The 27,986-nt window shown below is 32.1% G+C and overlaps 1 protein-coding gene across 2 annotated transcripts in view; it reads right to left on the bottom strand.

Annotated features, from left to right (window-relative positions):
- The window catches only part of Brinp3 (BMP/retinoic acid inducible neural specific 3), a 357,146-nt gene that overhangs the window by 123,028 nt on the left and 206,132 nt on the right, over positions 1–27,986 (bottom strand). For both annotated transcript variants that reach the window (XM_090340206.1, XM_090340205.1), the window contains exons 5-6: positions 13,107–13,212; positions 5,658–5,894 (exon numbers count right to left, since the gene is read on the bottom strand). In XM_090340206.1, the coding sequence (XP_090196332.1) occupies positions 5,658–5,894; positions 13,107–13,212 (343 nt within the window). The remainder of the gene's footprint in view (positions 1–5,657; positions 5,895–13,106; positions 13,213–27,986) is intronic.

Genomic DNA, 27,986 nt, shown 5'->3' with positions numbered 1-27,986 from the left:
CTTCTGTGTCAAATAAAAATTTTGCCTTGCTGAGTTCCTTTGAATTTGATGTCCTCATATAACCCCCCCAATATCCTGAACCACATCTATAAATCTTCAAAGTTATGAAGAACTGAAATACCTACAAATAAATGTTCTCAAAGGGCAGATCTTATTTATGATGAAAATTAAAAAATATTGAAGAAGAAACATGGAACATATTTTAAAATTTATACTATGTTTATGGATTGGCAAGAAAAATAATAAAATGTCTATTTTACTTGGTTAAATAAACAGATTATGTGAAATTCTGATAAGTTACTTCCTTCACAAACCAGAATAAAAGTAATCATAAATTTGCATGTGACACACACGTACATGTTCAAACACACTCACACACACACACACAAATAGGCAAAGCATATGTACAACAAGACAGAAAATATGTTACTTATTAATTTCAAAACATCCTAGGTATTTGTTATAATCAATGTCAAGATATTTGCATACATCAGACAAATAGAGCCAATGAATTACACTAGAAAATTTAGATATTTCTAGGTTAAAATCTACTAACAAAAGCTGATGTTTTATAATTATTTAATAATGAATATTGGTCAAGAGACTTTGTTTACATAAGGCCTTAATGTCTGGCATGTCTAAAGAAACTAGAATATTAAAAGGACAAAATGTTCAAGAAGACACAAACTCAATCGCTAAATAAAAATGTTTTTCCTTTTAGATTCCTGTATTTAGGTTCAGAATGAGAAATTTGGCTTGCTTAACTGTACGACTATAGTGTTTTCAAGGATGATCACATAGAATTTTCTATTTCAGTCTTTAAGACCATTGGCAATTTAAACCTAAGAATGCTAGAAAGTTCTATCATTGATATTTTTTTAACAAGGAAGAGATGTTAGTTTATTACTAGAGAACATGAAAATGCTCCTCTTCTTCATTTGTTGATAGTACCTATTTTGCTTATTAAATATCATCCATATTCATCAGACCACATGGCTCTTGACATTTAGGATTTTTTTTTAATTAAAGAAATTATTAACATTGATTTTTACATCATATTTCAAATGATAAGTTTAACAAACAGATATTCAAGATGGGAAAATCTATATACAATCACTGGCACTTAGATTTTAGAACATAATCAAAATTAGGCTGAGGGTTGTATGTCATAGATACATAATAATCTATGTAATAAAACATTATGTCTATAGAGTCATAAGTTTTTATAATTATGTAGTTGTGTTTATATTTCCAATACCATGTACATAGCATTGGGTATGCAACTTTTGAGTCCTCACTCTTGTACTGTTTGTGCCTTTTGTTCCTTTGGTCTTGACTTGTCTCACTCAACATGATTTGCTTTAGATTCATCCAGTTCAATGGAAATGCCATTATTTTATCTTGTCTGTTGGCTATGTAGAATTCCATTATATATATATATATATATATATATATATATATATATACATACACACACATATATTTACCACATTCAAAAATAAAATAAGAAATATCAGAGACTGAAATAAGATCCATTATATCCAAAATTAATAAATCAAAAATTGGTTCTCGAAAGAGTCAACAAAATTGACAGACTCCTGGCAAGATTAATCAAAAAAAAAAAAGAGGGGAGACTTAAATAAATAAGATTAGAGACGGACCAGGAGTTTTGCCTAGTGGTAGAGTGCTTGCCTAGCATGCACGAAGACCCGGGTTCGATTCCTCGGTACCACATACATAGAAAAAAGCCAGAAGCTGTGCGGAGGCTCAAGTGGTAGAGCTCTAGCCTTGAGAAAGTCCAAGGACAGTGCTCAGGCACTGAGCTCAAACCCAAGACTGGCAAAAAAAAAAAAAAAAAAAAGAAGAAGATTAGAGACCCCACGGGAACAATCGCACCCCATATCCAAGAAATTCAATCCATTATGAATAAGTATTACCAGGACCTATATTCAAAGAAACAAGAAAATCTAGTAGAAATGGATGATTTCTTAAATAAATATAGGCTACCCACATTGAATAATGAAAAGGTAAACAAATTGAACAAACCAATTTCATACAATGAAATTTGCAGAAGCAATCAGAGAAATGCCAGCCGAAAAGAGCCCAGGTCCTGATGGTTTCACTGCGGAATTCTACAAGACGTTTAAATATGAAGTAATACCTATACTCTTGAAACTCTTTCAAGAAATAGAAGCAGAAGGAGCAATACCAAACTCATTTTATGAAGCTAATATTACTCTCATCTCCAAACCAGGGAAAGACCCAACAAAAAAAGAAAACTACAGACCTATCTCTCTAATGAACACAGACACAAAACTCCTCAATAAAATACTAGCCAACAGAATACAGAAACAAATTTAAAAAATCATATGCTATGATCAAGTAGGCTTCATCCCACAGATGCAAGGCTGGTTTAACATTCACAAATCAATCAGTGTAATAAATCACATCAACAGAGCTAAGGATTAGAATCACATGACAATTTCTCTGGATGCAGAGAAAGCTTTTGACAAAATACAATATACATTCATGTTGAAAGCACTAGAAAAAATAGGAATAAGTGGTACATTCCTTAAAATAATAAAAGCTATATATGACAAACTTTCAGCCAGTATTATACCAAATGGTGAAAGACTGGAACCATTTGCCTTAAAATCAGAAACTAGACAGGGATGCCCACTCTCTCCACTTCTTTTCAATATAGTGCTGGAACCCTTAGCCAGAGCAATAAGGAAAGAAATGACATCAAAGGGATCCACATAGGGAAAGTAGAAATTAAACTATCCCTATTTGTAGATGACAAAATCCTATACTGAGTAACTCAATAAGCTCCACTCCCAAACTCCTAGAATTAATAAACCACTTTAGCAAAGTGGCAAGACACAAAATTAACCTTCAGAAGTCAGTAGCCTTCTTGTACACCAACAATACACAAACAGATGGCCAAATCAAGAAAATGATTCCATTCTTAATAGCCCCCAAAAGAATAAAATACATAGGAATTAACTTAACCAAAGATGGAAAGGAACTATTCAATGAAAACTATAAAAGCCTAATGAAAGAAATTAAAGAGGACACCAGGAAATGGAAAGACATCCCATGCTCATGGTTAGGGAGAACCAACATAGTGAAAATGGCTATACTGCCAAAATTGGTATACAAATTCAATGCAATCCCCATCAAAATCCCAAAGACAATCTTTACTGAAATAGAAGATACAATTCAAAGGTTCATATGAAACAAGGAAAGACCTAGAATAGCCAAAACAATTCTAGGCAAAAAGAGCAAAGCTGGTGGTATTACAATACCAGACTTCAAACTCTATTATACAGCCATAATAACAAAAACCACATGGTACTGGCACAAAAATAGACTAGAAGATCAATGGAACAGAATAGAAGATCCAGAAATAGAACCACATACCTATAGTCAACTTGTATTTGACAAAGGAGCCAAAGATACTCAGTGGAACAAACACAGTCTATTCAATTATTGGGGCTGGCAAAACTGGGGAGCCACATGCAGAAAACTAAAAATTGACCCTAGCCTTTCTCCGTGCACAAGCATTAACTCAAAGACCTCAATATCATTGATATTTTTACTATCTATATCTATATATTTTTTATAGATATATATATATCTATATATTTTTACTATATCTACTTAGTCACCTTCCACATTTACACCCAAAATAAGGAAAATATCTACAATGCAAATACTAAATATACCTATGGCAGTTCTTAATGTCATTATAGGTTTCTATTACTGCAAACACTTTTTTTAAGTATTTCTGTAGTGGAGTAACAGTTAAGAACTAATAACTATTTTCATCCTTAAAATATGCTATAAATTGATATGCACCAAGTAACTAGCATATCTTTGGCATTTTTATTTTATCATATATGGATACATTATTATAATTCTATATATTAACCATAATTAATCTGAGATTAAGTCATATGTATATAATGTGAAATCACTAAATCAGGCTAATTGAAATATCCATTACCTCTAGCATTTGTCAATTCTGAGATGAGAATAATTTGAAAGCAACTTCTATTAATAGTAAATTTTGCAAAGCATTAAGTATATCCAGAAGTTTCACAATAACTCTCCTAAAATATTATCTTTCTGCCTAACTAAAGCATTGTGAAATGAATTGCCATTTCCCTGTTACACTCTTCACAAGCTCTAGAAAATACAATCCTACTCTTTGATTTTAATAGTTCAATGATTTTAATGCATAATTTTAATCAAAATATTTCTTAAAATGAGTGACTAAGTTAACATTTTAGTTTATAGTTTGGGTTTTTTAATCTATGCCCATTTGAAAGACAGGGTTGGCTAAAAGTTTTTAACTAAATCCTATATAGTTTAACCATGCTATACATATTTTAAATTAATATTTCTATTTTCTTTTCCTTTGTCAATCATGGGACTTGAACTCAAGGACTGAGAACTACCCATGAGCTATTTCACTCAAGGCTAATGCTCATTGTGCCACTGCACCAGTTTGTTTTCTGGTGTTTAACTGTAAATGAGAGTCACATGTAATTTCCAGTTGAGTATCTAGGATTATAGGCCTAAACCACTAGTGTCAGCTCTATTTTTAATTCTAATTTTTTATTCTTGTCATAAATTATGACATCAATATAATCAATGTTTTCTAATTTTGAGAAATTATTTTATATGATCATTAATTTCAGTACTTTATAAAATGTACACTAAAGAAGGCAATGCAGAAATACTGAGTTATGCAAACAAGAAAGACAGTGCTGAAAATCAAACCCAAACCTTCAATAACTAGTACACATCTAAGATTTGTGTAGCAGAGTATGACAATACTCAAAACCTAGATACATAAGGTCATATAGGATGAGACTAAATGAAAGGATCTCCAGGATATAGAAATAAGAGATTTATCTTGTGTGATTATTGTTTTTCATGTACTATGTTATTTCTCTTTCCTTGTGCTGTCCTTTGGTTAATCTCATATTGTTACTATATGTGATTTTGTCACCTGATATATTATGTATACATTTATTTGATTATTTGGAATAGAAAAGGGAAGAGGGGGAAACAAGATGATTGGAGGAAATTGGGGAAAGGAAACAGGGACAAAAACATGAGAAGGGGCATCAATGTATGAGAAGTAATGTACCTCCTATCTGGCAAATGTAACTGTATCCCCTCTATACGTTACAATAAAAAATGGACAAATAAAGAAAAACTCATGAGAAACTGTAAATTGATTTAAAGATCATTATGAGATAATATATTAATTTAAGGTGAGCAACTGTAAGAAGCATAAGAGTAAAGAAGATATGGAATAAATGTTCTCTATATGTTGCTTCCTACATACAATTCAGCATCATTGAAAAGTTTTGAGGAGTATGAGAGATACGAGATATTGGATTAATTATTGTATTAAGAATGTAGGAATTTTTTTCTTGTAAATGGCTAATATCTCAATTAAGTGGGAAGTTAAACTCTAGTGCCTACCACTCAGAGCATTACACAGTAAAACATTTAATACCCAGTAACAAAGAACATGTAAATGTCCATTTGAAGGAATCATAAAAAGAAACTATATGACCAGATTTTCTACTCTTTTTAATAAGGTTTATTATAATGTTATAGTGAAGTATGTTACTTACCTGATTCCTCAAAGTCAATGTTATAGGCTTTCCATGTTTCAGTTATTCGAAGCAGATTCTCTTCCATGGCTTGAATATCCATGGAGGGGCAGTTGCACTCTGGAAACTTGGGGCCACATTGACACCAGCAATCGTTGTCCTTACAGATAAATTCGCCCTCTGAATTACAAGCTATGTAGCTCAGTGCTGCTTGCACGAAACGTTCCTGAAGGTAGTCTGGAAGGAGTACTTGAAGCCCTAGGTAAATAAGCAAAGAAATTAAATTTACTTTATTAAAGAAGAAGCAAAATGTATTTTGTAGCATTCAGAAAAAGAGTAAATAATAAATTAACTTATGAGTATGTATATATTTTACAGTTCTTCAAAGTTATCTATACTAGTAATCTCAAAATTATCTGTTGAGCTGTAAATGATACCTGTCTTCTAATACATTTGAAATGTACTCGTTTGATTTCTCTCAAATGATTTCAAGTGGTTTTCAGTTCTGATTTAATGTAATTTTTTCATACTTTCAGAGAATCTACATTCATCAATGTAATTATTAGTAATATGTAGGCAGAAGAGAGGTATAAGCTTGTAAAATGTATCTCAGGACAGCAAAGACACTTACTTATGTGAGCTAATTAACATTGACCTGTGAAGCCTGTGTATGTTTAATAAAGTTCCTTCCTCTGCAGAAAACAATCAGAAATGAAAAACAAGCCAAGAGCTGGTAATTCACACATGCAATCCCTAGTTTCTAATTAGATTGAGATATGAATGTGGTGAATCAAAGCCAATGCATGAGACTCTTAAATGAATTAATCACAAAAAGCCCAAAGTGACTCTGTAGCTCAAGGAGAGTACCCAAGTTCAGAGTTCAAGCCCCAAGATACACACACACACACACACACACACACACACACACACACACACCAATAAAACTAATAGAAAGCATTTTCACACTTTAAAAATTCACATAGTTTTGTTTTAGCATTTCTAACTAAGGAAAAAACAATATAATGCCAAATATTCTATTCAGTCAGTTAAATAAAAAAATAACAATAAGGAAATTTTTGGCAAACACCAATTTATTTAACAACAAATTACATTTTGGTAAATGTTTTTTATGATTTAGAACTGATTTCCTGCCCATTGAATTGCCATTTAGGAGTCTGTGCATACATTCATATTTAGGAAATAATTGACTTTGCAAATATTACTCTTCTAATGTCATCTTTTAGGTTAATTCTGTACAGAAACCAGAAAAGATTTTAATTTTAATTTTATTTTTAATAGTTGTATTTGTTGTCTGGGTGACGTATATAGAGATTACAGCTACGTTTATCATATAGTGGGTATATTAATTCCTGGAAATTTTTATGTTATCTAGCTAAGGTATATTAGATATAGGAAAGTTAGAAAACATTCCAACCCCAAACAAGATTTCAATATTATTTGAAATACGGATAGCTTTTTTTTTTTTTGGTGGGGAGGGGTTGTGGAGCTTGAACTAGGCCTGGGCACTGTCTCTGAGCTCTTCAGCTGAAGGCTACGACCTTACCCTTCAGCCAAACCCCAGTTTCCATTTTCTAGAGGTTAACTGGAAATAAGAGTCTCAGGTCCTTTTGTGCCCAGGCTGGCTTTGAACTTTGATCCTCAGATCTTAGTCTCATGAGTAGCTAGGATTACAGGCGTGAGCCACCACGCCCGGCTATGGATAGCTTTTAACACTGACAAATTAGCTTTGCCTTTCAAAGAATGGTGCAGTTACATTTTTTTTCCCTAACTAGCACTTGTGCAAGTCACAGTGCAGGCCTAAAAGAATAGAACTATTGAGTGCTTTAAAATATACTTAAAGTCATATCTGAAGAATTCCTATAGCAAGATTAGTTCTGTGGAACTGATTCGTCTGTATTTAACTGACTTTGAAGCAGGAAGTATACTCAAAAGAGGCACTTTCTAGACTGCAAAGCAGATATTTGAAACCATTGATCTATTTCAAATGGACAATTTCATAAAAAGAAATTTCTAGAAATAATGTAACACATAAAACCAAGAAATGGCATGTTGTATTACAACTTTCAGCCCTATAAAATTATAGTGCGTTTGTGGAAATAACAAATAATGGGGAAATAATTTGGAGAGTAACAAATAGTAGCAAGAAATGAGATACTTTGCACACAAAACTTACTATTGGCAACTATATAGATAGATATGTCGATATTGGTACATCCATACAGGTACAGGCATGGAAACATTACACTAAAAAAGAAGATGGTGGGTTATTTCTATGTACCAATTAAACACTTGTTTTATTCTATAAGAATTTCCCCAACATAAGATGCAACTGGAACCTATTGAGATAAATTGAACTTCTTTGTAGACAGTGTTGCTAGTGTTAACCATAGCAGAATCTGAAATATTTCCAGAAATAGGGGAGTAGACATAGTGGCCACACTGCAATTAGGGAACATGGATCTGTAATGTAAAAGCTATTGGATAATATGATGTGTTTATATAAAGGGAGATGTTTGTGGAAAAGGGGATCTGTGAAGAAGGGCATGGGTGATAGCAACAAGTAAATTTAACAAATATCATATTAATATGTCATCTATGCAGATATGGCCAAATGAACCCCACTAAATCATTTAAAATGCAAAGGAGTTCTTAATGTAGGTAAGGGGAAAACATGATCAAAGGACATTATATGCAGTTATGCTAATGCCATAATAATCTTTTGTGTATTTCACATATTAAAATATATTTAAAGCCAGAATGTAATGTAGGGCAAATTCTACTTGCTAGTAGGACTTGAAATAAAATATTGATGTTTCATATGTTGAAGGACTAGCTCTTTAAAGACAACTTCTCAGTGAGAACAACTAACAAATCTATGGGGTGCTGTGGGCTAGTCAGGCAAGATGAAAAACCATTGGGAGTGAGTTCAATACTGAATTTCTTTACTTTTATAGTTGAACTAGGTAACAATTCAAAAACATACTTTGAACTATCCACAAAAGATGTAATTACTCCTCAGGTGTGTTACTTATCCAGTTGGGCTATGAGTAAATTCAATGGGTAAACAAAAATAAAAGTAAAACAATATTAAAAAAAAACCTTCACCAAATCTGAAACATAATTTCAGTTCCTCAATATACAATAGATGAAGATATTATTTTGATAAAATAGCAAGTCTCATAGTACATTAACAAGAAATGCATTCACTACCTTATGTATGTTACTACAACCCCTCGATCTTTCACTCTGACAAGAAAATTAACTTATAAAATGAAAAAAGTGCTTATGTAAAAATAGCAAGTCTATGAAGAAATCACCACTAATAGTTTGGAAATACTTTAAAAATATTACTTTAAATATAGAACAGTAAATGGGATAATTATTACAACCATAGTTTATGCTTAGAACTACAATTTAACTCAAATCTCAATCAAAGGTAATAACAGAACTTTGGAAAAATTCTCTGGAAAGTCTGAAGAATAATCAGCTAGGTAATTCTGCAGGTGAAAATAGATAATGGAGCGATTTAAAAAGACTATTATCACCTTAAATTCATAGTTTTCATGGCAGTTGTTAATTTTGTTGGCATGATGACATTAAACAAACATTATTTGACCATATCTTATTATGATATATGTAAGTGCTGAGAAAGTGAATACATATATTTAAAAGGTGGAGAAATACCTTCATGAAGAAGAATTTGTCAGTTATGCTTGCCAATCAACCATACATTAAAACTATTATTTGATCATCTATTAAATAACCACCTGTTCATGTGACTATTTGTTATCGAAGGAAGAATCTGCAACTCATACAGGTAATTTTCATGGAATTTTATATTTTATGTTATTGCTTTTATTTTTTTTTTAATTTATTTTTATTTTTTTTTGCCAGTCCTGGGCTTCAGCTCAGGGCATGAGCACTGTCCTTGGGCTTTCTCAAAGTCAGAGCTCTACCACTTGAGCCACAGCACCATTTCTGGCTTTTTTTCTATGTATATGGGACTGAGGAATTGAACCTGGGTCTTCGTGCATGCTAGGCAAGCACTATATCCACTAGGCCAAACTCCCGGTCCCTGCTTTTGCTTTTTGATGCTTTCTTTTGTTGCTTTTCTCTGAAGAAATTTGGCTCACATTATAATTCTTTTTCTTCAAAAGAGTAGAGGTTTGTAAGATTGTCTTTAAGAGAAAACTATAATTCTAGACTCCTCTATTTTCCAAAGATCCATGAAATTTAATCGCATTTGATTTTTATTCTTCACCTTCAGCTAAAGACATCAGGTCCATACAAATATAAGCTATTTCTATTTGAATCGATTATCATCTGAATTGATTTTCATCTGTGTATACTTTCATCCAATATTTAAAGCAGGTAGCAAAATATCTAGCACAAAAGCATGAAATTGACCCTTAATAATGAATTAAGGACACTAGCAGTTTGCTAATTGCTGAAATTTAAGGATGCTGAATTGGAGTCAGCCCAGGTAGGAGTGTCCCTTCGATTCTTAACTCCAATTAATCATCGAAAAGCCAGAAGTGAAGCTGTGGATCCAATTATAGGGCACCGAGTGCACATATTCAGGGACAGTGCCCAAGCCAAGTTCTGGGTCCAGAAACGACTCAAAGGCGCACACACACACACACACACACACACACACACACTGTGATCCTTCATGATGACAAAAACATTAGATGTTTTAAATTTAGATAATAGCTTGCATTTATTTATTTATGTATTTATTTATTGCAGTCCCTGGCTGGAGCTCCAGGTCTGATCACTGCCCTTGGACTTTCTTAGGGGCTCTACCACCTGAGCCTCAGCACCACTTCTAGCTTTTTTCTCTCTGGTACTGAGGAATTGAAGCCTGATGTTCATATATGTTAGGTGGACACTTTCCCACTAGGCCAAATTCGTGGCCTGCAATTGTATTCTTTAAAAAGCAAAGGCATTCTATTAAAAATGAGGCAGAACAGAACAGTTAACAAGACACTTGAGTGGAATTTCAGATTGAAGATGGAATTTTGGAGTGATTCAATATGTACAGTATTAAAATTAATTTCATGAGGTGATTTGGGGTAGTTACAGTTTTTTCTTTTCAGTTTTAAGAGTAATAATTAAGTTACAACAAATAATTGAAAAAATAAACATCACAATTGCCAAAATGTTAAAACTGATTTTGTGAGTCAATTATGTGAAAACATTAAAAAAATTGTATATAAAGGACTTATTTCGTTAATTAAGACATATTTCATCAATTACTCTTTTAGGTATAATTTAAGATAGGAAACTGAATATTATTCTTACAATAGTAATTTATTCTGGAGTCATTTATCCATAAGCAATAAAAGACAAATGTTTACTATTAATTTTTAATAGTAAACCAACTAAATCATGTAAAGTACTCCAAATATAATATTTGGAATGAAAAATGGTTGAACTATTAATTAACAATGAAATGAATACTGGAAATTTACAAATATTTCTATAATTAATTTCCATTCAAATTTGAGAATATATTTAAATAAATCTAAAATAATAAAATAGCATTAAAGTGTTAACATATTTAAAATTTTATGTAGTTCACACTAAGTTGCATTAAGGGAATTCTATATCTTCTTCCTCTTCTTCTTTCTCTTCTTCTTGATCTGGGGCTTGAACTCACAGCCTGGGCAATTTCCCTGGGTCTCTTTGTGCTCAAAGCAGGTACGATATCAATTGATCAGTGGCACCACAACTTTTTCTGAGTAGTATATTGTAGATAAGTATCTCACAGATTTTCCTCCAGGCTGGATTCCACATGTGCTCTTCAGAGCTCATCCTCCTGAGTACTAGAATTTTAGGCCTCAGCTACTGGGCTCTAGCTTCAAAATGCTCTGTGTGGTGTTTGAACAAGCTTCCATTCCCACCAGCAGTTTATTAGAGTTCCCTTTTGGCCACATCATCATTGGTATTTCTTATAAATTATCTTCTTTATAATTGCCTTTCTAACTGGGGTGTTTTTTTTTTTTACTTGCATGTCATTTGCAGGCAGAGGTGTTGAGGGTTTCTTCACATGTTTATTGCCATTTTAGCTTCTTCTCAGAATTCTCTATTTAACTCATTAATTTGGTTTGTTTGTTTGAGAGTTTAATGCTAAAGGATGTAATTTTTTTAATTATTAGTATATTCTGGATACCAGGCCTTGTCTGGTATATACCTGGTAAAACCTCCAATTATGTGGGTGTTCTATTTAGCATGTTAGCTATGTCCTCTGCAATGCAATAAATGTAATCCCATTTATCAAGTTTTTTCTTTGACTCTTTTGTCCCTTGGTTTTTACTTAGAAACTTTCAACCTGTTCCCATTTAATAAAATTTGAACATCCTTTAAGAATATATTTTTTCAAAATTGAATAGATGTGAAAAAACAGCAGATTTGTAAGTCTTAAATATTTTTATATGAAGTTGAATAGAGTGAATACCACACTGAATTAGAAATTCAAAACTATGTAATGGAAAAAATGTACATCAAAATTATTTCTTTAATCAGTCAGCTTATTTTACTAACTACTAGCATGATAAGTTCTTTTTAAAGACTCAACAAATACATATATAATTGTTTAGACTTCTGTGTTTAAAGCTGAGCAAATATGAAAGCCCATACCCCATTTGGGAATAATATATACTTATTAGTGCTATCATTAATAACATCCTTTTTTACTTATGGTAACATTTTAATTTAGCACAAAATATAATAATAAAGAAAATGCAAAATCTTTGCAATTATCATATCATATTGGGAACAATATTAATATTTGATAATATGTATTCAATTGTGTTTCTAATTTAAACAAGCAGATTCAATACTACTATCTATATTGTGTTAAATTTTAAATTCCAGCATTTTATTTGACACTAGGAATAAATGTGGTTATAAATTTTACAAATCTGTGAAATAATCCTAGATCAAGTAAGCCTATGCATAAATTGATGTTTACAGATACAATCATTAACATAGATAAGAAAAAAATACTGATTTAATTTTTCAGTTGCTATATGTTTTTTAATTTGGAAAAGAAAAGTAAATTTTAACATTCTTTACAGTCCTAGGCCTTGAATTCAGGGCCTGAACACTGTCCTTGGGCTTCCTCAAGGCTAGTGCTCTACCACTTGAGCCACAGCACCACTTCCAGCTTTTTTTTCTATGTATGTGGTACAGAGAAATCAAACCTGGGCCTTCGTGCATGCGAGGCAATACCACTAGGCCAAACTGCTGGCTCAATTTTAACATTTTTTAATGTGGCCTAGAATACACCTTCTGAGTGCATTATGAAATTAGCATTTATGTTTTAAAAACTATTATTATATATCTATATATACATATATATATATATATATGAAAAATAGGTATCAGTAGTAGATAATGTATCTCACAGGCTCCTAGAGCATTAACACAATTTTACCTACATACCTTGTAACTGAATCTTATTCTCTGGACTCTGAACCAGAACAGAACTGACAGAATCAAGGTTGTCATAGTTACTGCAACCAAGAGGTCCGGTCCGTGTTTCTGTTACCTGACAAACAAAACATCAATTCTGTTATATAAGTCAGACTTTTGCAATATGCTCTTTCTTTAATGTAGTTGTTACACTCTAATATCATTCATGTTCTGGTAAGCAACATGTAAAGTCTGCAATCTATCAAACACTACAACAGAGACATAGAGCAACCACCTCCTTTGACTTCAAATCTGTTTTCTCTATTGGTCAGGTATAATTCATATGGGAAATAATGAGTTACCACTTTGGTCTAAAGTATCGCTCATATAAGATCAGTGAGTTTACCAAGTTCCAACAGAGAGAAACTCCTTAAACAGAAAATATTTGCTCACATGTTTCTTGTGTTTTTTCTAAATAAATCAAACCCAGTTGTCCTGCTAATATCTAAAATTGGATTTTATTATCTTATAATTTAATATAATTTCCATATTTTGTGATAGTATCAAATTTCTATAAACTGTGTGGCTTGTTCTCTTCTATTTCTTCTCAGTAAATGGAGTCTCTCTTGTCTAGAACAATAGTTTTAATTTTCATTTTTGATTCAATGAAATCATCTACCTCCACTTCAATTTTCAAGAAAATACTTTCTCAAATTTGAGTGATCAGTTTTCTACAACTTTCATATTAATCTCATGTTCAGCTGACCAAAAAATTTAAATGATTTCTACCTGAAATATTTTGCTACTTGTATACAATTACAGTTTTCCATGTACAACTTTAGTACTTAATATTAGCTCTCATATTGTGAGCTAATATTTCAAATGTATATTACAATAGGGAGCATCAACAAATGATGACACACAAGTCATAAATATACTTAATTGATTGATTAAACCTGAAATATAATCAATTACATACCAAACTTCATCCTGAAGATAATTAAATAAAATCGTTTTAAGAAAAGGATTATAATGAATTTTATCTTTACTTTCCTTCTGAATAATGAGATAACAATTTAAAAATCAGAATTTCAGTAAGTGGTTATCACCATTTATAAACCAGACATGAGGCTTGACTTTACTCAAGGTGAAAGGTAGAGCCTTTAATAGTTTTAGAAAAAAAAAGTGACAGAATTTCCAACTTCTTGTTATCCTTCAAAATCATCCATTTTGTCCTTTGCTTGTTTGCCTTTTCCAAACCTGCTGGTTTCTTTGTATTCTTTCAAAATGCCAGACATCTGCCTGCCCCAGGATTTTAGAAAGTTCTTTAAAATATTTCTGCTAGGTGCGTTGGCTCACGCCTGTAACCCTAACTACTCAGGAGGCTGAGATCTGAGTATCGTGGTTCCTCAAAGCCTGCCAGGGCCCAAAGGGACCTGACACTCTTATCTCCAATTAACTTCTAGAAAACGTGAAGTGGGGCTTGGCTCAAAGGTAGAGTGTTAGTCTTGAGCTGCAGAGCTCAGGGACAACACCCAGCCCAAGTTCTGGCCCCATGACCCACAAAAAATAAATAAATAAGTAAATAAAATAAATAAATTATTAATAAAATATTTCTAAGTCTATGTGCTCCCTTTCTTATGCATTTGGGACTATATTCAAATTGATTGTGATTCTAAAGTAGTTTTTCACAAAATTGCTGCAATCTCATTTAATAAAAGATTAGGGAAAATAAATGACTTAATTTTAGGTTATTTAAAATGTTTATTGAAAAATCTAATCATTCTTCACTATCTAAAATATGACATATACTTTATTTTCAAGTTCAATTATTGTTCTAAAATTATAGATACAGAGGAGGTAAAATTAAATTTTCATTATCAACTAAATGATTAAAAATCCTTATTTCTATTATTTTATAGGTATCAACACATTTTTGCTGATAAAAAAATTACTTTCTCACTTAAAAATATTGCCTCTACATAGCAATAAGGAGAGTGAATACAGACATAATTAAAATATACTAGTTTCTAACTCTATTTTGTTTTTGATTAAGTTTAAAGAGATTTTGTTTTTGATTAAATTTAAAGAGATACATAGATTATGATATTTAGTATTAATAAGACACAAGTTTATGAATTTATATTCTTAGTTTCCAAAACTCAAACTTTGAGGATTATAAGGTTGCAAAGAAAAGTGATGAAATAAAATCCTTTGGAAATTATCTACAATTGAAAGCAATGTTATACAAGCACTGTTTATCAGGTGATTTGCAGGTTACATATAAAAGCATTACAGAATTAGAGTTCTTAAGATTTTTCCATGTTTTAAATATCTTTCTTATCACAATTTTTATGCTACAATTGTAATGTCAACCTTCTTATTGCTCCTGTGAAATAAAAATAAAGCATAGGTTAATTTGACCTAGATTGATGTAGAATTCCATTGGAAAGCTACACTATTTGGGAACTCTCATGAGTAATGTATGTTATGATGAACATACTGGCAAATAACTTTGGATTGTAGGCCAAATGAAGTAGCTTTGCTCTGAATAATGATTTATATATTCTTTGAAATATGCTTCTCATGTACCAAAAAATTACCCTTACAGTAGAGATCTGCAAAATAAAACACTAGCACTGATTTGTTTTTACATGTAATAAAGAACATACTCTTTTCTGACAGCAGACAGGAAGAATACATGTTCAGCTAAAGTCATGAAACCAACAAAACACTTTGGAAAATTCTGATTTTCCAAAGACAAAATCATTCATCATATTATTTCAAGTGATTATAATGCTAAATGTCAATCTTATTAGTTTCAATTGTGGCTGTTAAATTTAAATATGTTTTAGATGTTGATTTTTTTCTGATGGCTATTTACTCTTATTTCAACCTTTATTAAAATTGAGTATAAAACAGACTCAATATAACTGAATTCCTTACCCAGTTAAATAATTATTGAACTTATTTTTAATTAGGAAATGAATATTCACACATTGTAATTGCAATATTCATATAAAAGGACATATTCATATAGGAGCAAATATACTTCAGTAGCAAAAGGGTTTTTTTAATAGCTTTTAAAATAGTCACCATAGCCTGAGTGTGAACATAGTCCAGATGCCTTTAAATGGACAAATGGTTGAATAAATTTTGGCAAATAAATACAATAGAATATTACTCATCCACCAGGAGTGACAATTTTACATCATTTGCAAAGAAATAAATGGACCAGGTAATAAGAAGTGAAATAAGTCCAGCTATGGACTTATATGTTTTCTTTCACATATGGAAATTAGATTGAATTTATAAATGTATATGTAAGTATAAACAAGGTCATGTGATCATGTACACAAGTTTTACTGAAATGTGGTATATGCAGGGTGAATTCTAATAGTGTAATTCCACTGAACAACTAACTTAGAGTCTAACAAAATGAATACTAGGAAGCTAACACTTGATGTGTGTGGCAAAGGAAAGGTCCAGGAAAGGGAATAGAAAAATGGAAGAGAGAAAAGGAGGGAGACTCTAGATACAATATTCAATGGACACATGTGAAAATTAACTAGGAACAATGAGAGGATGGGTGGTACTGGGAGAAACAGGGAAGAAAGATGAAAAGAATGACACTAAGATGCATTGGACTCCAAATGGCATGTTGAATTGTCATAATTTTTTAAAATTATTTAAAGATAAAATATAATGTATAAACAATTTCACAGATTTGCAAATTTCAGAAAAAACAATATTTGAAGGAAAAGTGAAAATTTGAATATAAAAATTATCAAGTGAAAAATACAGAACTATATTGAATCAATTTAAGCTTCCTTTGAAACTTCATAATGCATGAAAAGTAGTAAATTCTATATTTGAACTATAATGCAATATACATATATATGTAAGTATGTATATATGGTTTAAAAATAGTAGACATTGTCCATGTTTTCTATATTTTATTGAACCTGTTTCAACTATTTAGTTGTATTTCAAAAAAGTTTATTATATATAAATTAACTCTCACATTTGCACATAAAAATCATAAATGAAAATCAAATATAGATTTAATTGAAAGTACCATAGACACCTGCTGAGTTGTTCATCTATGAATATAAATTCATCCTGACAACTACCCTACACTCTTCCTAGGTTTAAGTGGATGAAATACTTGCAGATATTATGTTTACTATTTACAGGGATTTCACTTTTAGAAGTTACTTAGTGGTCTTGTCACAGGCAGATCAGTGCTATTTGAAGATTTTTTTTTTAATGGTACAATTATAACTCCAGGTGCTGTAAAACTCTTTATCTTCAATTAGCTACCAAAATTCTGAAAGTAGATGTATGACTCAAGTGTTATAGCACTTTATTTGTGCAAAAAAATAAAAAGATAGGAGTATAGCTCAGACCTTGAGGTTAGGCCCCAGTGCTGGCTGAAACACACACACACACACACACACACACACACACACACACACACACACACACACACACACAAATGTACATTTATAAACATGATTGCAATAGAAATTCAATACAATACATACAAAATGAAGGTAAAGCTTGGCATTGTTATGAATAAAGAGCAAGAAACAATGTAAAGCACAATGTCTTTGTGTGAGGTGGGTAATCAAAGCCCAGGTTAGAAGCACAAGTGAGAGAACATGTGCTCTACTTAGGAACATAATCAGTATTTTTCCTTGGGAAGCAATCACTTCAGTGCAGTGTGCCCCTGCTTCTACTGGCCACCACCAGTCCAGTGTGGGGATACAGTGATTGTCCTACACTTTCATGCCCTGTAATTACCCTCTATCAAAGCACGGCACAAGAAACCACCTACAAACACCCAGAGGTAAGTCTATTGAGAGTACATATTCAAATCTAAAATTACACCTTAGGTTAAAAGAGAGAAGTTTCTTTAGGCTCTGGAAGTATTTATTTAACCTGAAATGGAATAAAATAAACTGGATACAACTGAGTAGAACAAGGCATCCAAATTAGTCCCCTTTAGGTTTACACCACCATTACCCTAGAAATTAAATTGATAGTACTTGGACACTAAGGTGCCAAACCCGTACCCCACTCTTGTTCATGGTAGTTATTTATTTATTTTCAGTTTGCAAATAAGGTAGAGATTAAAATTACAGCAATGATAACCAACTATAGAGCAGAAAAAAAATAAAGCTTTCACTAGGTTTCTAAGAACATGGATAGAGACTTAGAAAGCTGGTATTTATCTAGGACATGCTTTTGTGATAGCTGTAAGTAATCGTATTTCATAAGTGGGAACACTAGTTTATAGAAACTCTAAAGAGATACTGTTATTTCACAAGAGTTGACTGGAAGTGTTTTTTTTATGTTTTCAATTCTAACAATGAAAAGTAAAGCTTCACTGCTATAGAGAAACTAATAATAATAGGACTGCAGTGGGTTCAGGGCTGAGCCTACTAGCTGCATCTGCCCAGATTTCTATACACTTAGTTCCAGGAGAAGGCTGGGTGATGACTGATTTGGACCAGAGAAATATCATTTTGGGAACACAAGAGGTCCAAGATTCTTTTTTGTTACTTTACACTAAAAATTTGGATAAAGAGCAACTTTCATTAGATATACTTAATAAATAAAAATAAAATAAAGAACTTAAACAATTGCAAAAAATGTATTACCGTTTTCTCCCCAATAGTTTGAAATCACATTGTCTTTGAGTTTTGAACCAATTAGAAATGACTATGAAACTTTTAAAATTTAATGGTACTACAATTCAAGTTAAGAATACAGAGAGCCTTTTTTGTTCTTTACATTTATTTGTTTTCTCATTTTTATTATTATAATCTTACCATCTTTAAGTAATTGTATAAAGGAGTTAGCATTTCAACAAATCAGTCTGTAAGTATGTTGTACTTACACATAACTTTTTGGAGTGCTTGTAAATCATAATATAATACTGGAAAGATGTTATGATTATTTTTGAATATTAGTATCATTAGCTACCTATATAAAATACAATATACAGCAAAGTCTAATTGAAATTTAATGCAACTAAATCATGAAGTACATTGAATTAGGAAGTATTCTTTATGCCAGATGGCCTCTCCCTTGGAAATAGGATGCATATGCGGGCTGTTCCCTGTGGTTCTACTAATTCTTTCCCAAACACATTCTGTCACTCAGACCCAGCCTTTCCTACGCAGTCCTGTTCCTGGAAGTGCATTCTCCATACCTTCAGAGAAGGACGAGGAATATAATTACGATACAAATGGTGGGATACAAATGAAAAAAAAAATGTGCTAAGAGTATGAACAAATCTTTTGCACAAGTCAGTTCAAAATTAGAGTATTGCTTCTCATTAATTCCTAACTGTAGCATTCAGTAAATCACTGTATTTCTAAGTCTAGACAAATTGCTCACGTGGTTACCACTTGGTCTCAGTCAACCATTTATCTAGTAACTGATACTTGATACAATAGAGAAACTGAATTCTCTACTGTGCTTTCTTTGACAGAGTTACTAAAAACCTGCATGTGCAGGTGTCAAGCAAAGAAATAAAGCATCTATCACCACATTAGAAGGGGCTTGCTGCAGAATCAGTAGCACTGACAGTTCATCAGGCTAGTGGTGCTCACAAGCCTGGCCCAGAACAATCTGTCACTGTCAAAATGCCAGCAACTGTCATGCCATAAAGTGTTGTGCCTTATTAGGATACAAAACGAACCACCTAGTTAGAGGTAGGCTTGTGTGTATAAAGAAATATTCCCATTATTCCCCTATTTTTAATTTTGGTTTTAACTGAGGAAAGTGAATGGTTTATTTGAATATTGCCTAACCTGACTTCCATTATATGTATTGATATATATATATCATACATAGATATACACATATAAATAATAGTGTGTATGTGTGTGTGCACCAGTGACTAATGTTTTGACAGTTTGAAGCCAATCCTGGCAGGAAAACCCTTGAAACTCTTGCCTATAATTAACCAGAATGGAACAAGAAACAGTGCTGTGGTTCAAAGTGCCTTGAGTAAAAGAGCTCAAAGACAGGGTGCCCAGGCTTTGAGTTCAAGCCCCACCACTGACACACACTAAAATACGATGCTCAGCCTTGAACACCTATTTGTTAAACATGTCATTTGAAATATGATGTAAAAATCAATGTTAATAAATTCTTTAATTAAAAAATCAAAAATGATGCTCAGCCATAGCAAAAAGATTGTGCAATCTTTTTTATCAGAAGAGAGTGTGTGTGTGTCTCCTCTGACATTTCATACCATGTTTTAAAAACGTTCTTTACTGTAGATGCTTACAAAGTTTTTAAAACATTTTTATTACTACTTTTTGAAGTTTCAGCAGCTATCAAATTTTTCTGAGTAGCATATCAGCATATCAATAGCTGCTGACTTCAACTATCTTTTTATAACAGGACGGCTAATGCCTGTGAGCACAGATGAGCTAAACTTTCAAGACTGAGACTGTCATCGTCTCTCATTTGTCACCCAATTAAACCAGGGCCCAAGAGAACCCATAAGCAGGGTATACTAAAATCTCAGCAGACTGGTGCCTAATTAGGGAGATGGCAGTGGATTCCTTGTTTCAACTACCCAATACAAGAATAGTTCTTTCATATCTTTCTTTATCTGAAAAATAAATTGGCTTGTCTCAGGAAAAGTTAGGAGATATCTCAATTCTTTTGCAACTCATTATCAATAAAAGTCAGCACTAAGATGGTAAGATAACTTCAAAAGGGAAAACTATAAATTATGTAGGACAAAAAGAGTGCTTTTATGGTCCACACAAACTGTATGGGTTTTATTAAAATTGCAACAGCTGTGAACAAATCAGTAAAGTAGCCAAATATCTTCATAATATCATAGTATCATAGTCACATTGCACAGCACTGACTTCTGCTCACTTCATTTACTTGAAACATAGCTTGAGGATAATAACTAATACAACTATTTATGGTTAAAATACTGATGAACATACTTTTTAAGTATGATTTTACATTTTTGTCATAGAAAGAAAAATACATTGGATGTGAAATTTGACAGTTCTTGTTTCTCTTTAAATTATATTTCTCCCTGGTTATCTTCTTTATATTATATCCTTTTACTTTTTCTTTCCTTTCTTTCTTTCCTTTCTTTCTTCCTTTCTTTCTTTCTTTCTTTCTTTCTTTTTTTCTTTCTTTCCTTCTTTCTTTCTATCTTTCTGTTGTTTATTTATTTTTTAGCACAAGGCATTACTTTCCTAGGGATTTCAGGCATTTTCCTATAGCTTCTTGTTTTCAATCATTGTATAGAAAAAGTCTAATGCTTTTTCCTAAACTGGTCCTTAATCCTTACTATAACTCTCAGGTAGCTGAGATTTACAGGCATAAGCTACCATATTGAGCCCCAAATTATCTCTTTTCTAACTCTTCTTTTCCTATAAAATGTAGAGATCCAAAGAAACCTCTATTCTTCAATGATTCTTTGGGATTTCATGAATTGATTGGCAGAGCTCAGATTGCAATTCAGAAAAGTGACCACGTCCTTTTGAAACATATCATCTCTACAAGTGTTCGTTAACAATACCATCATGTAAACGTTTACCATTGGAACACAAAATTCCACTAAAATAGTAAAGAAATATGCTGGTACAGTGGATAGTTAGGTTTGTATGGAAAAAATAATTAGCCAGGGTGCAGTGGCTCATGCCTGTAATCCTAGCTACTCAGGAAGCTGAGATCAGAGATTCGCGGTTCAAAGCCAGCCTGGTCACTAAAGACCTTGAGACTCTTATCTCCAATTAACCAGTTGAAAACCGGAAGTGTCCCTGTAGCTCAAGGAGTAGGGCGGGTAGCCTTGAGTTGAAGAGCTCTGACGCATAGTTCAAGTCCCACGACTTACAAATAATAATAATAATAATAATAATAATAATAATAATAAATAATATTCCAATCCATCCAGATGTTGGCAATAGGTAAAAGAAAACATCTTGAGACAAACATGAAGTCTCTGTTACTAATGATAATGACATATATGCGTCAGTACATTATATTTTAGATGATACACAGAGATATATATGCACTTTTCACTGTCATTCAAATTACATACCAAAAAATACCTTTGGCGAAGGTTGTAAAATATTCTGAGATCCCACTTCACAATCCCTGCAAAATTCTTTGGAGAAGAAACCACATATGTTGTATGCTTTTCTTTAATTACAATTAAGTGATTCTCTAAACCATGGGCTGTTTTTCTGTTCTTTCACCAGATGATTATAGTTAGTTACCTGTAAGCATCCACAGCTCCCTCGTACAAAACATAACTTGAAATTTAGTTATAAATATTGCTGACAAAATCCATGCACATATGATAATAAATTTATATTTACATAATTATTTTCTCTTAGTTCAACTGTGCCTCAAGGAGGCATTCTCAATTGCTATTATGAGATGCATTTTTGTTTTGTGGGTATTTATTTTTAAGCTCCAAGTTTCATATCTTCCCATCTCTTTCTGCATGTATCATTAACAAAAATAAAAAAAAAATATGTTCCTATGTGAATTCAGATTTAATTAAAAGAGCTTTAGTTTTTCATTATTCAGATACTGATTTTCAACCTTGACTTCACATTTGAATTACCTCTGGTGCTTTAGAAAAACCACATCCTTCAAAATTTTGACATGAGCTACCTGATGTTAAAGCCTGGGAGTTGGTGCTTTTCATAAGGCAACTGAGAGAATTTTCAATATACTGCTGATGTGGGAAAATCATTGATTTCAAAATGCCCTGACTGTTGTTATTAACAAAAGTATGTAGACTCACAAGAACTGGCTGCTCAGTTTATAACTTTTCACCATGTACTGATAATCTCTTGTGAATTGTTCTTAATCACTCCCTTCTTGACACTCACAAAGAACAATTCTAAGTTATTTCAAGGTACAACCTTACAATCCTGAAATAAATGAAAAATATTTTCTAAACTCCTTATCTTAGATGGATTTCAACTTTGTCAATGTGTGTCTAGACCACAAAGGAATGGAACCAAAATAAGAAAATCTGAAAATTGCCCAATTCATGAACTACATTGAAGACCCACCTATATACAACAGTGTTACCTTTTCCACACTTATTTCAGAATTCTTAAAATTTGACATTATTTTCTTTACAACTTTGTAAAAATTATCATCATCTTCAAGTAGTTATATGAAGGAGTTATCAATTAACAAAGGAAGAGTATATCTCAATCACTACCACAGTGGATACTACAAAGGGGATTCTATGTGCTGGCTGCACCTACTATAAGATGGTGTTGTGTTGAGGTTCAAGCTTGCTTTACAAGCAATGCAATGCAGGATCCAAGATAAAGGTAAAGCAGCTAAACAGAGAATGTTCTTTTTCATATATTTTTATTGTAATTAATAGAAGGGTTACATTATATTTGCCAGATAGAAGGTGCATTAATTCACATACTGCAGTATCAAAACACAAAAAGAACCTCAGCCTCAGAAGTACATTTTGAAGACTTAGTGAGCTATTCATTAACATTCCATTGAACAAAGTTAAGAAGCAAAGGATAATATCAAAGAGACAGAAATTTTTATTTTAGTTTTTACTGGAGAAACCCATTTGGTGAAAAAGCTGCTAAAGTCATAGGTGACAGATTAGGGAAGAATAGTACCACTACCTCACTATACATTGTCACAAAAGAATGTTTCAGAGCATGCTGGACAAGATGAATTTCTCCATATTCTCCCATGTGTATACTCTGCTATACTCTTGGACATTGTAAATATTTTTATTCTATTTTCTTTCCTCTGTTGATACCCTGCTACTTATCTATAAAACACAGCTAGATTATTTTCACATTTTTTCCCACTTGTACCAATTTAGGCAAGAATCAATCACAGTGCTTGCAATTAACTTTATTTTGCCTTACTATCTTATTATATTTACACATTTGTCTAATCTGAATAAATACCCCAAGGACAAAAGGTGTGTCATATCTCATTGCTATAGACTTAACTTTTCACAGTCTTCAGCACCATACTAAATTATGTTTCACCATATCATCAAGTTAATTTTTGGTTTCCAAGGATCTTGTACAAACCTAGGATGTTTAAATTTGAGAATTTCTCACAAACATGACATGTTTTGGCATGGATATGTTTTGCTTTTTAAAATTAATAAGGTTACTTGACATAGGAGAATTTAGAATGCTTTTGAAATTCCACAAGTAATATTAATATACATTGTAACTAAAAAATACTTCAGGATTAACAATTAAGAATATATTTTTCTGTCCAAGATTAGTAAAATACATTCAAGATAATAATAATTCCCTGTATTACATTGAAAAAAGAGAAAGTAACAACTATAGTTTCTATTTTCTGTATATATAATTTTCTCTGTATGAAATTTTATTTTGGATGAGATCTTAAACTTTAGCTTGGAGCAAAGGTGAACTTTTTGAGAGTTTGAAATAAATTGTTTTGGCCATTTTGGAGTTACAGGGAGGTGAGAGTACATTTTTCATGCACCTAACTAAAAATAAAGAGCCAACCTTTCCCACTGACATAAGTCACAAATGACCAAAGCTATATATCTTAACGCAGACAGGATTATTATATTTCCCTCACAGAAACCATTAAGTTTAGAAGAAATATCTTATTCTTATGAGAACAAAATTTTCCATCTTTACAAGTTCAAAAATTCCTTCTAAAGTCCTATACTTTAAAAAGTGAAGAAAACATAATTAAAGAGGACATAAATCTCTGCTCAAATTAGAAAAATTTATATGACAAATATTAAGTTAATATAGAATTTCAGGTCAGAAATTTTAGAAATACAATTTGAAATGAATGTTAAAATGTAGAAGTTATTGAGTATACCCATTTTAAATGTAGCTATAAGGAAAAACAGCAACTTGAAATGTAAATTTCTTCTCTGTCCCAGACATCATGCAGTAAGTGATAACTATTTAAAAGATAAAGGCTAATTGAAAGGATAATTTACTAAATGTTTTATATATATAATATACATACTAAATTATGTATTTTATATTATATATTATAAAATAGTATATATGGTATATATACTATTACATATAATAGTATATATAATATGCAAAGTGATGTACATATATATGTTTTGATAGTTTTCATTGTGTTAACAACTTTGTACTTGAAATCCTTCATTACTAATATACTATGTATCTAATCCTAGGCCCTATGCAAACATGACAAAATCAATTTCTGGGCTCTATCACATCTTTTTTATTGTAATGTATAGAGGGGATACAGTTTTATTCCCTAGATAACAGATGCATTACTTCTCACACATTGATACGCCTTCTCATGGTTTTATCCCCATTTCCTCCCCCTACCCCTCCCAATTATCTTGTTTTCCCCCTTTCACTTTGTATTTCAAATAAACAAATAAATGTATATACAACATGCCATGTAATAAAGTCAGATACTGTAAAAACATGAGATTAACCAAAGGGCAACAAAAGAGAAGAGAAATACATTAAGAACAACAATCACACAATATAAAGCTCTTGTTTCCATATCCTGGAGATCCTTTCATTTAAACTTATCCTATATGGCCTTATGTATCTTGGTTTTGAGCTATTGTAATCTTCTGCTAGGAGAGTCCTAGGTTTGTACTACTTATTACAAATAAGGGAAACCATTAAGCCTATGTTCTTTTGAATTTTATTTCACTTAATATGATTTTTTTCAAAACTTTCCTTATAAATGGGGCGATGCCATTCTTTCTGATAGCACCATAGAATTCCACTGTGTATAAATGCCACATCTTCTTAATCCAATCATCTTCTGAGGGGCATCTGGGTTGTTTCCATTATCTTTGCTATGGTGAATAATGCTGCAGTGAACATTGCTGTGCTAGTGGCTTTAGTATGTTTTTGTTTCTGGACTTTTGGGTAAATGGCAAGGAGTGGAATTACTGGGTCAGAGGGAAGCTCTATGTTTAGTCTTTTGAGGAACTGCCATGCTGCTTTCCATAGTATCATCTTCATTCTTTAATTACTTTCTACTCAAACTTACTGAGCTTCCTAGCTCTGTTTCAACCCACTTGGTAGGCTGCTGATGTTAGTGATGACCTGCCACCGTAGAAAGGTATAGTGCACGATTTAATTTTAGAGGCTTTAGATTTAATCAGAATAAATGTAGTGAATATTGGTTATTTTCCTGTTTAAAAAAAGTAGTAAAGAGAATTTATTCTGGAGCATGTGGAATATATCTGCATGCTTTTACAAGAAGTTAGGATTGACACAAGGGAAGCTACAGGTAGAAATGTCTAAACCTGATTTTTATAAGGATGAGAAAGTGAGAGAAATTAGAGAAACATAAAGATCCCATTGATTGATTAGGCATAGAGAATATAAGAAAGAAAAGTGGAGAACACCCAGGTTGATAATATTTGTGCTATCTGTAAAGTAACCTCTAACAACGATCTATGTAAGGATTGAAACTACTTGTGAAACGAAAATTGTTCTCAATGTTCTTCCTATTCACTGAAATTTGGGAAAGCAACTTTTGAATGTTCTAGGAACCATTCTTTTCAAACAGCATCCAGAAGCAAAGACAAAGATATAAGTTTATCAGAAAGGCTAGTAGCACCCTTCTTGGATTCAGGGAGTTTTCATAAATCCCAATAAGGATTCCTGCATTGAGGCTTTGTTCTTATACATATTCTGGCCAAATTTTGCTTACCTCTTCAGTAACAAGTTTCTTTTGGAAGGGGTAAGATGATTCTATTATTTATACTCTACACAAAAATGGTTATGTTATTAGAGTATGTTCTTGGGTACCATTTATATTCCTGAATTCATATATAGACTCAATGAAGCAATTAAAAGCCTTAACATGCATGCATATTAAGTGGTTGTTATCACCTTTTCACAGATGACACCAAAATAAAATCTCCCTTTTGCATACCATTGCACAGAGAATAATATAACTGAGCAAATAATGCTATCAACATGCAATGTGATTGGAGCACCAAGAAAGGGGGAGAGTGACCAAAGTATTATTTAGAGATCTATTCCTTACCCTCTTTTGTGTTATGTGACATGTTGAAACATAGAAATCTACAAATGTGTTGAACAAAGGGAACTAAGGAGACAATTTTTCCCAAGTAATTAAGTGTAAATGCAGGAATGCAAGTGGAAAAAAATGAGAAAAGCAAATGTTGTAAAAACAAAGCTAGACATTATCTGTTGACAATACTTGAATCAATATTAGAATGGTATAAAAATAGAATGAAAAATTCTTTAGTTTCTACTTCACTTAATATGATATCTAACATTGTCCTTTAAAGTACTAATAAGGAAAGATTTCATAAACAATGAATATAAATTTCCTAGTAATAGTTTCTGAATTTATATCCCAAAGCTTACATCAAACAAAGCAAACCAATTCAGTTACACATTTCATTCAGTGTTGATTAATAAAAAAGATAATTTTCAAAGAATTGAAGTGTTACTAGTTCGGAAAATGAGAGAATATGCATCATTCCCTAAAGGGCTGTCAGATAAACTGTAAAGAAGATATAATAAATAGTCATTTTGTATGTAGTTTTTGTGAAGATAGCCTTTCCTTTTTGAATATCTGAAACTGACATTTCACAAATTCAACAAAGTACTTTCAACAATATCTGTGATGTTTCATTCCACACAATAATACATGCAGTGCACCTCAGTGTTAGTGGCAACACGAGGGAGATTCTGGTGAAGGGCTTCAGGTCAGTATCTATGATGGATTCAGACTTGCTATTTCTCAATACTTTGGAGAACACAAGTAAACTTATGCAATTATCATAAAAATAGAAAAGTAAAATATGTGGAAAGAAAGACAGACAGACATATCTACATGAATTGTTTCTAAAATAATGAGATTCTC

This window comes from Megascapheus bottae, chromosome 10, assembly GCF_031878675.1.
Source record: "Megascapheus bottae isolate mThoBot1 chromosome 10, mThoBot2.hap1, whole genome shotgun sequence".
NCBI classification, from domain to species: Eukaryota; Metazoa; Chordata; class Mammalia; order Rodentia; family Geomyidae; genus Megascapheus; species Megascapheus bottae.
Note: the sequence above shows the minus strand (reverse complement) of the source record. Positions and strands in the feature narration are given on the sequence as shown.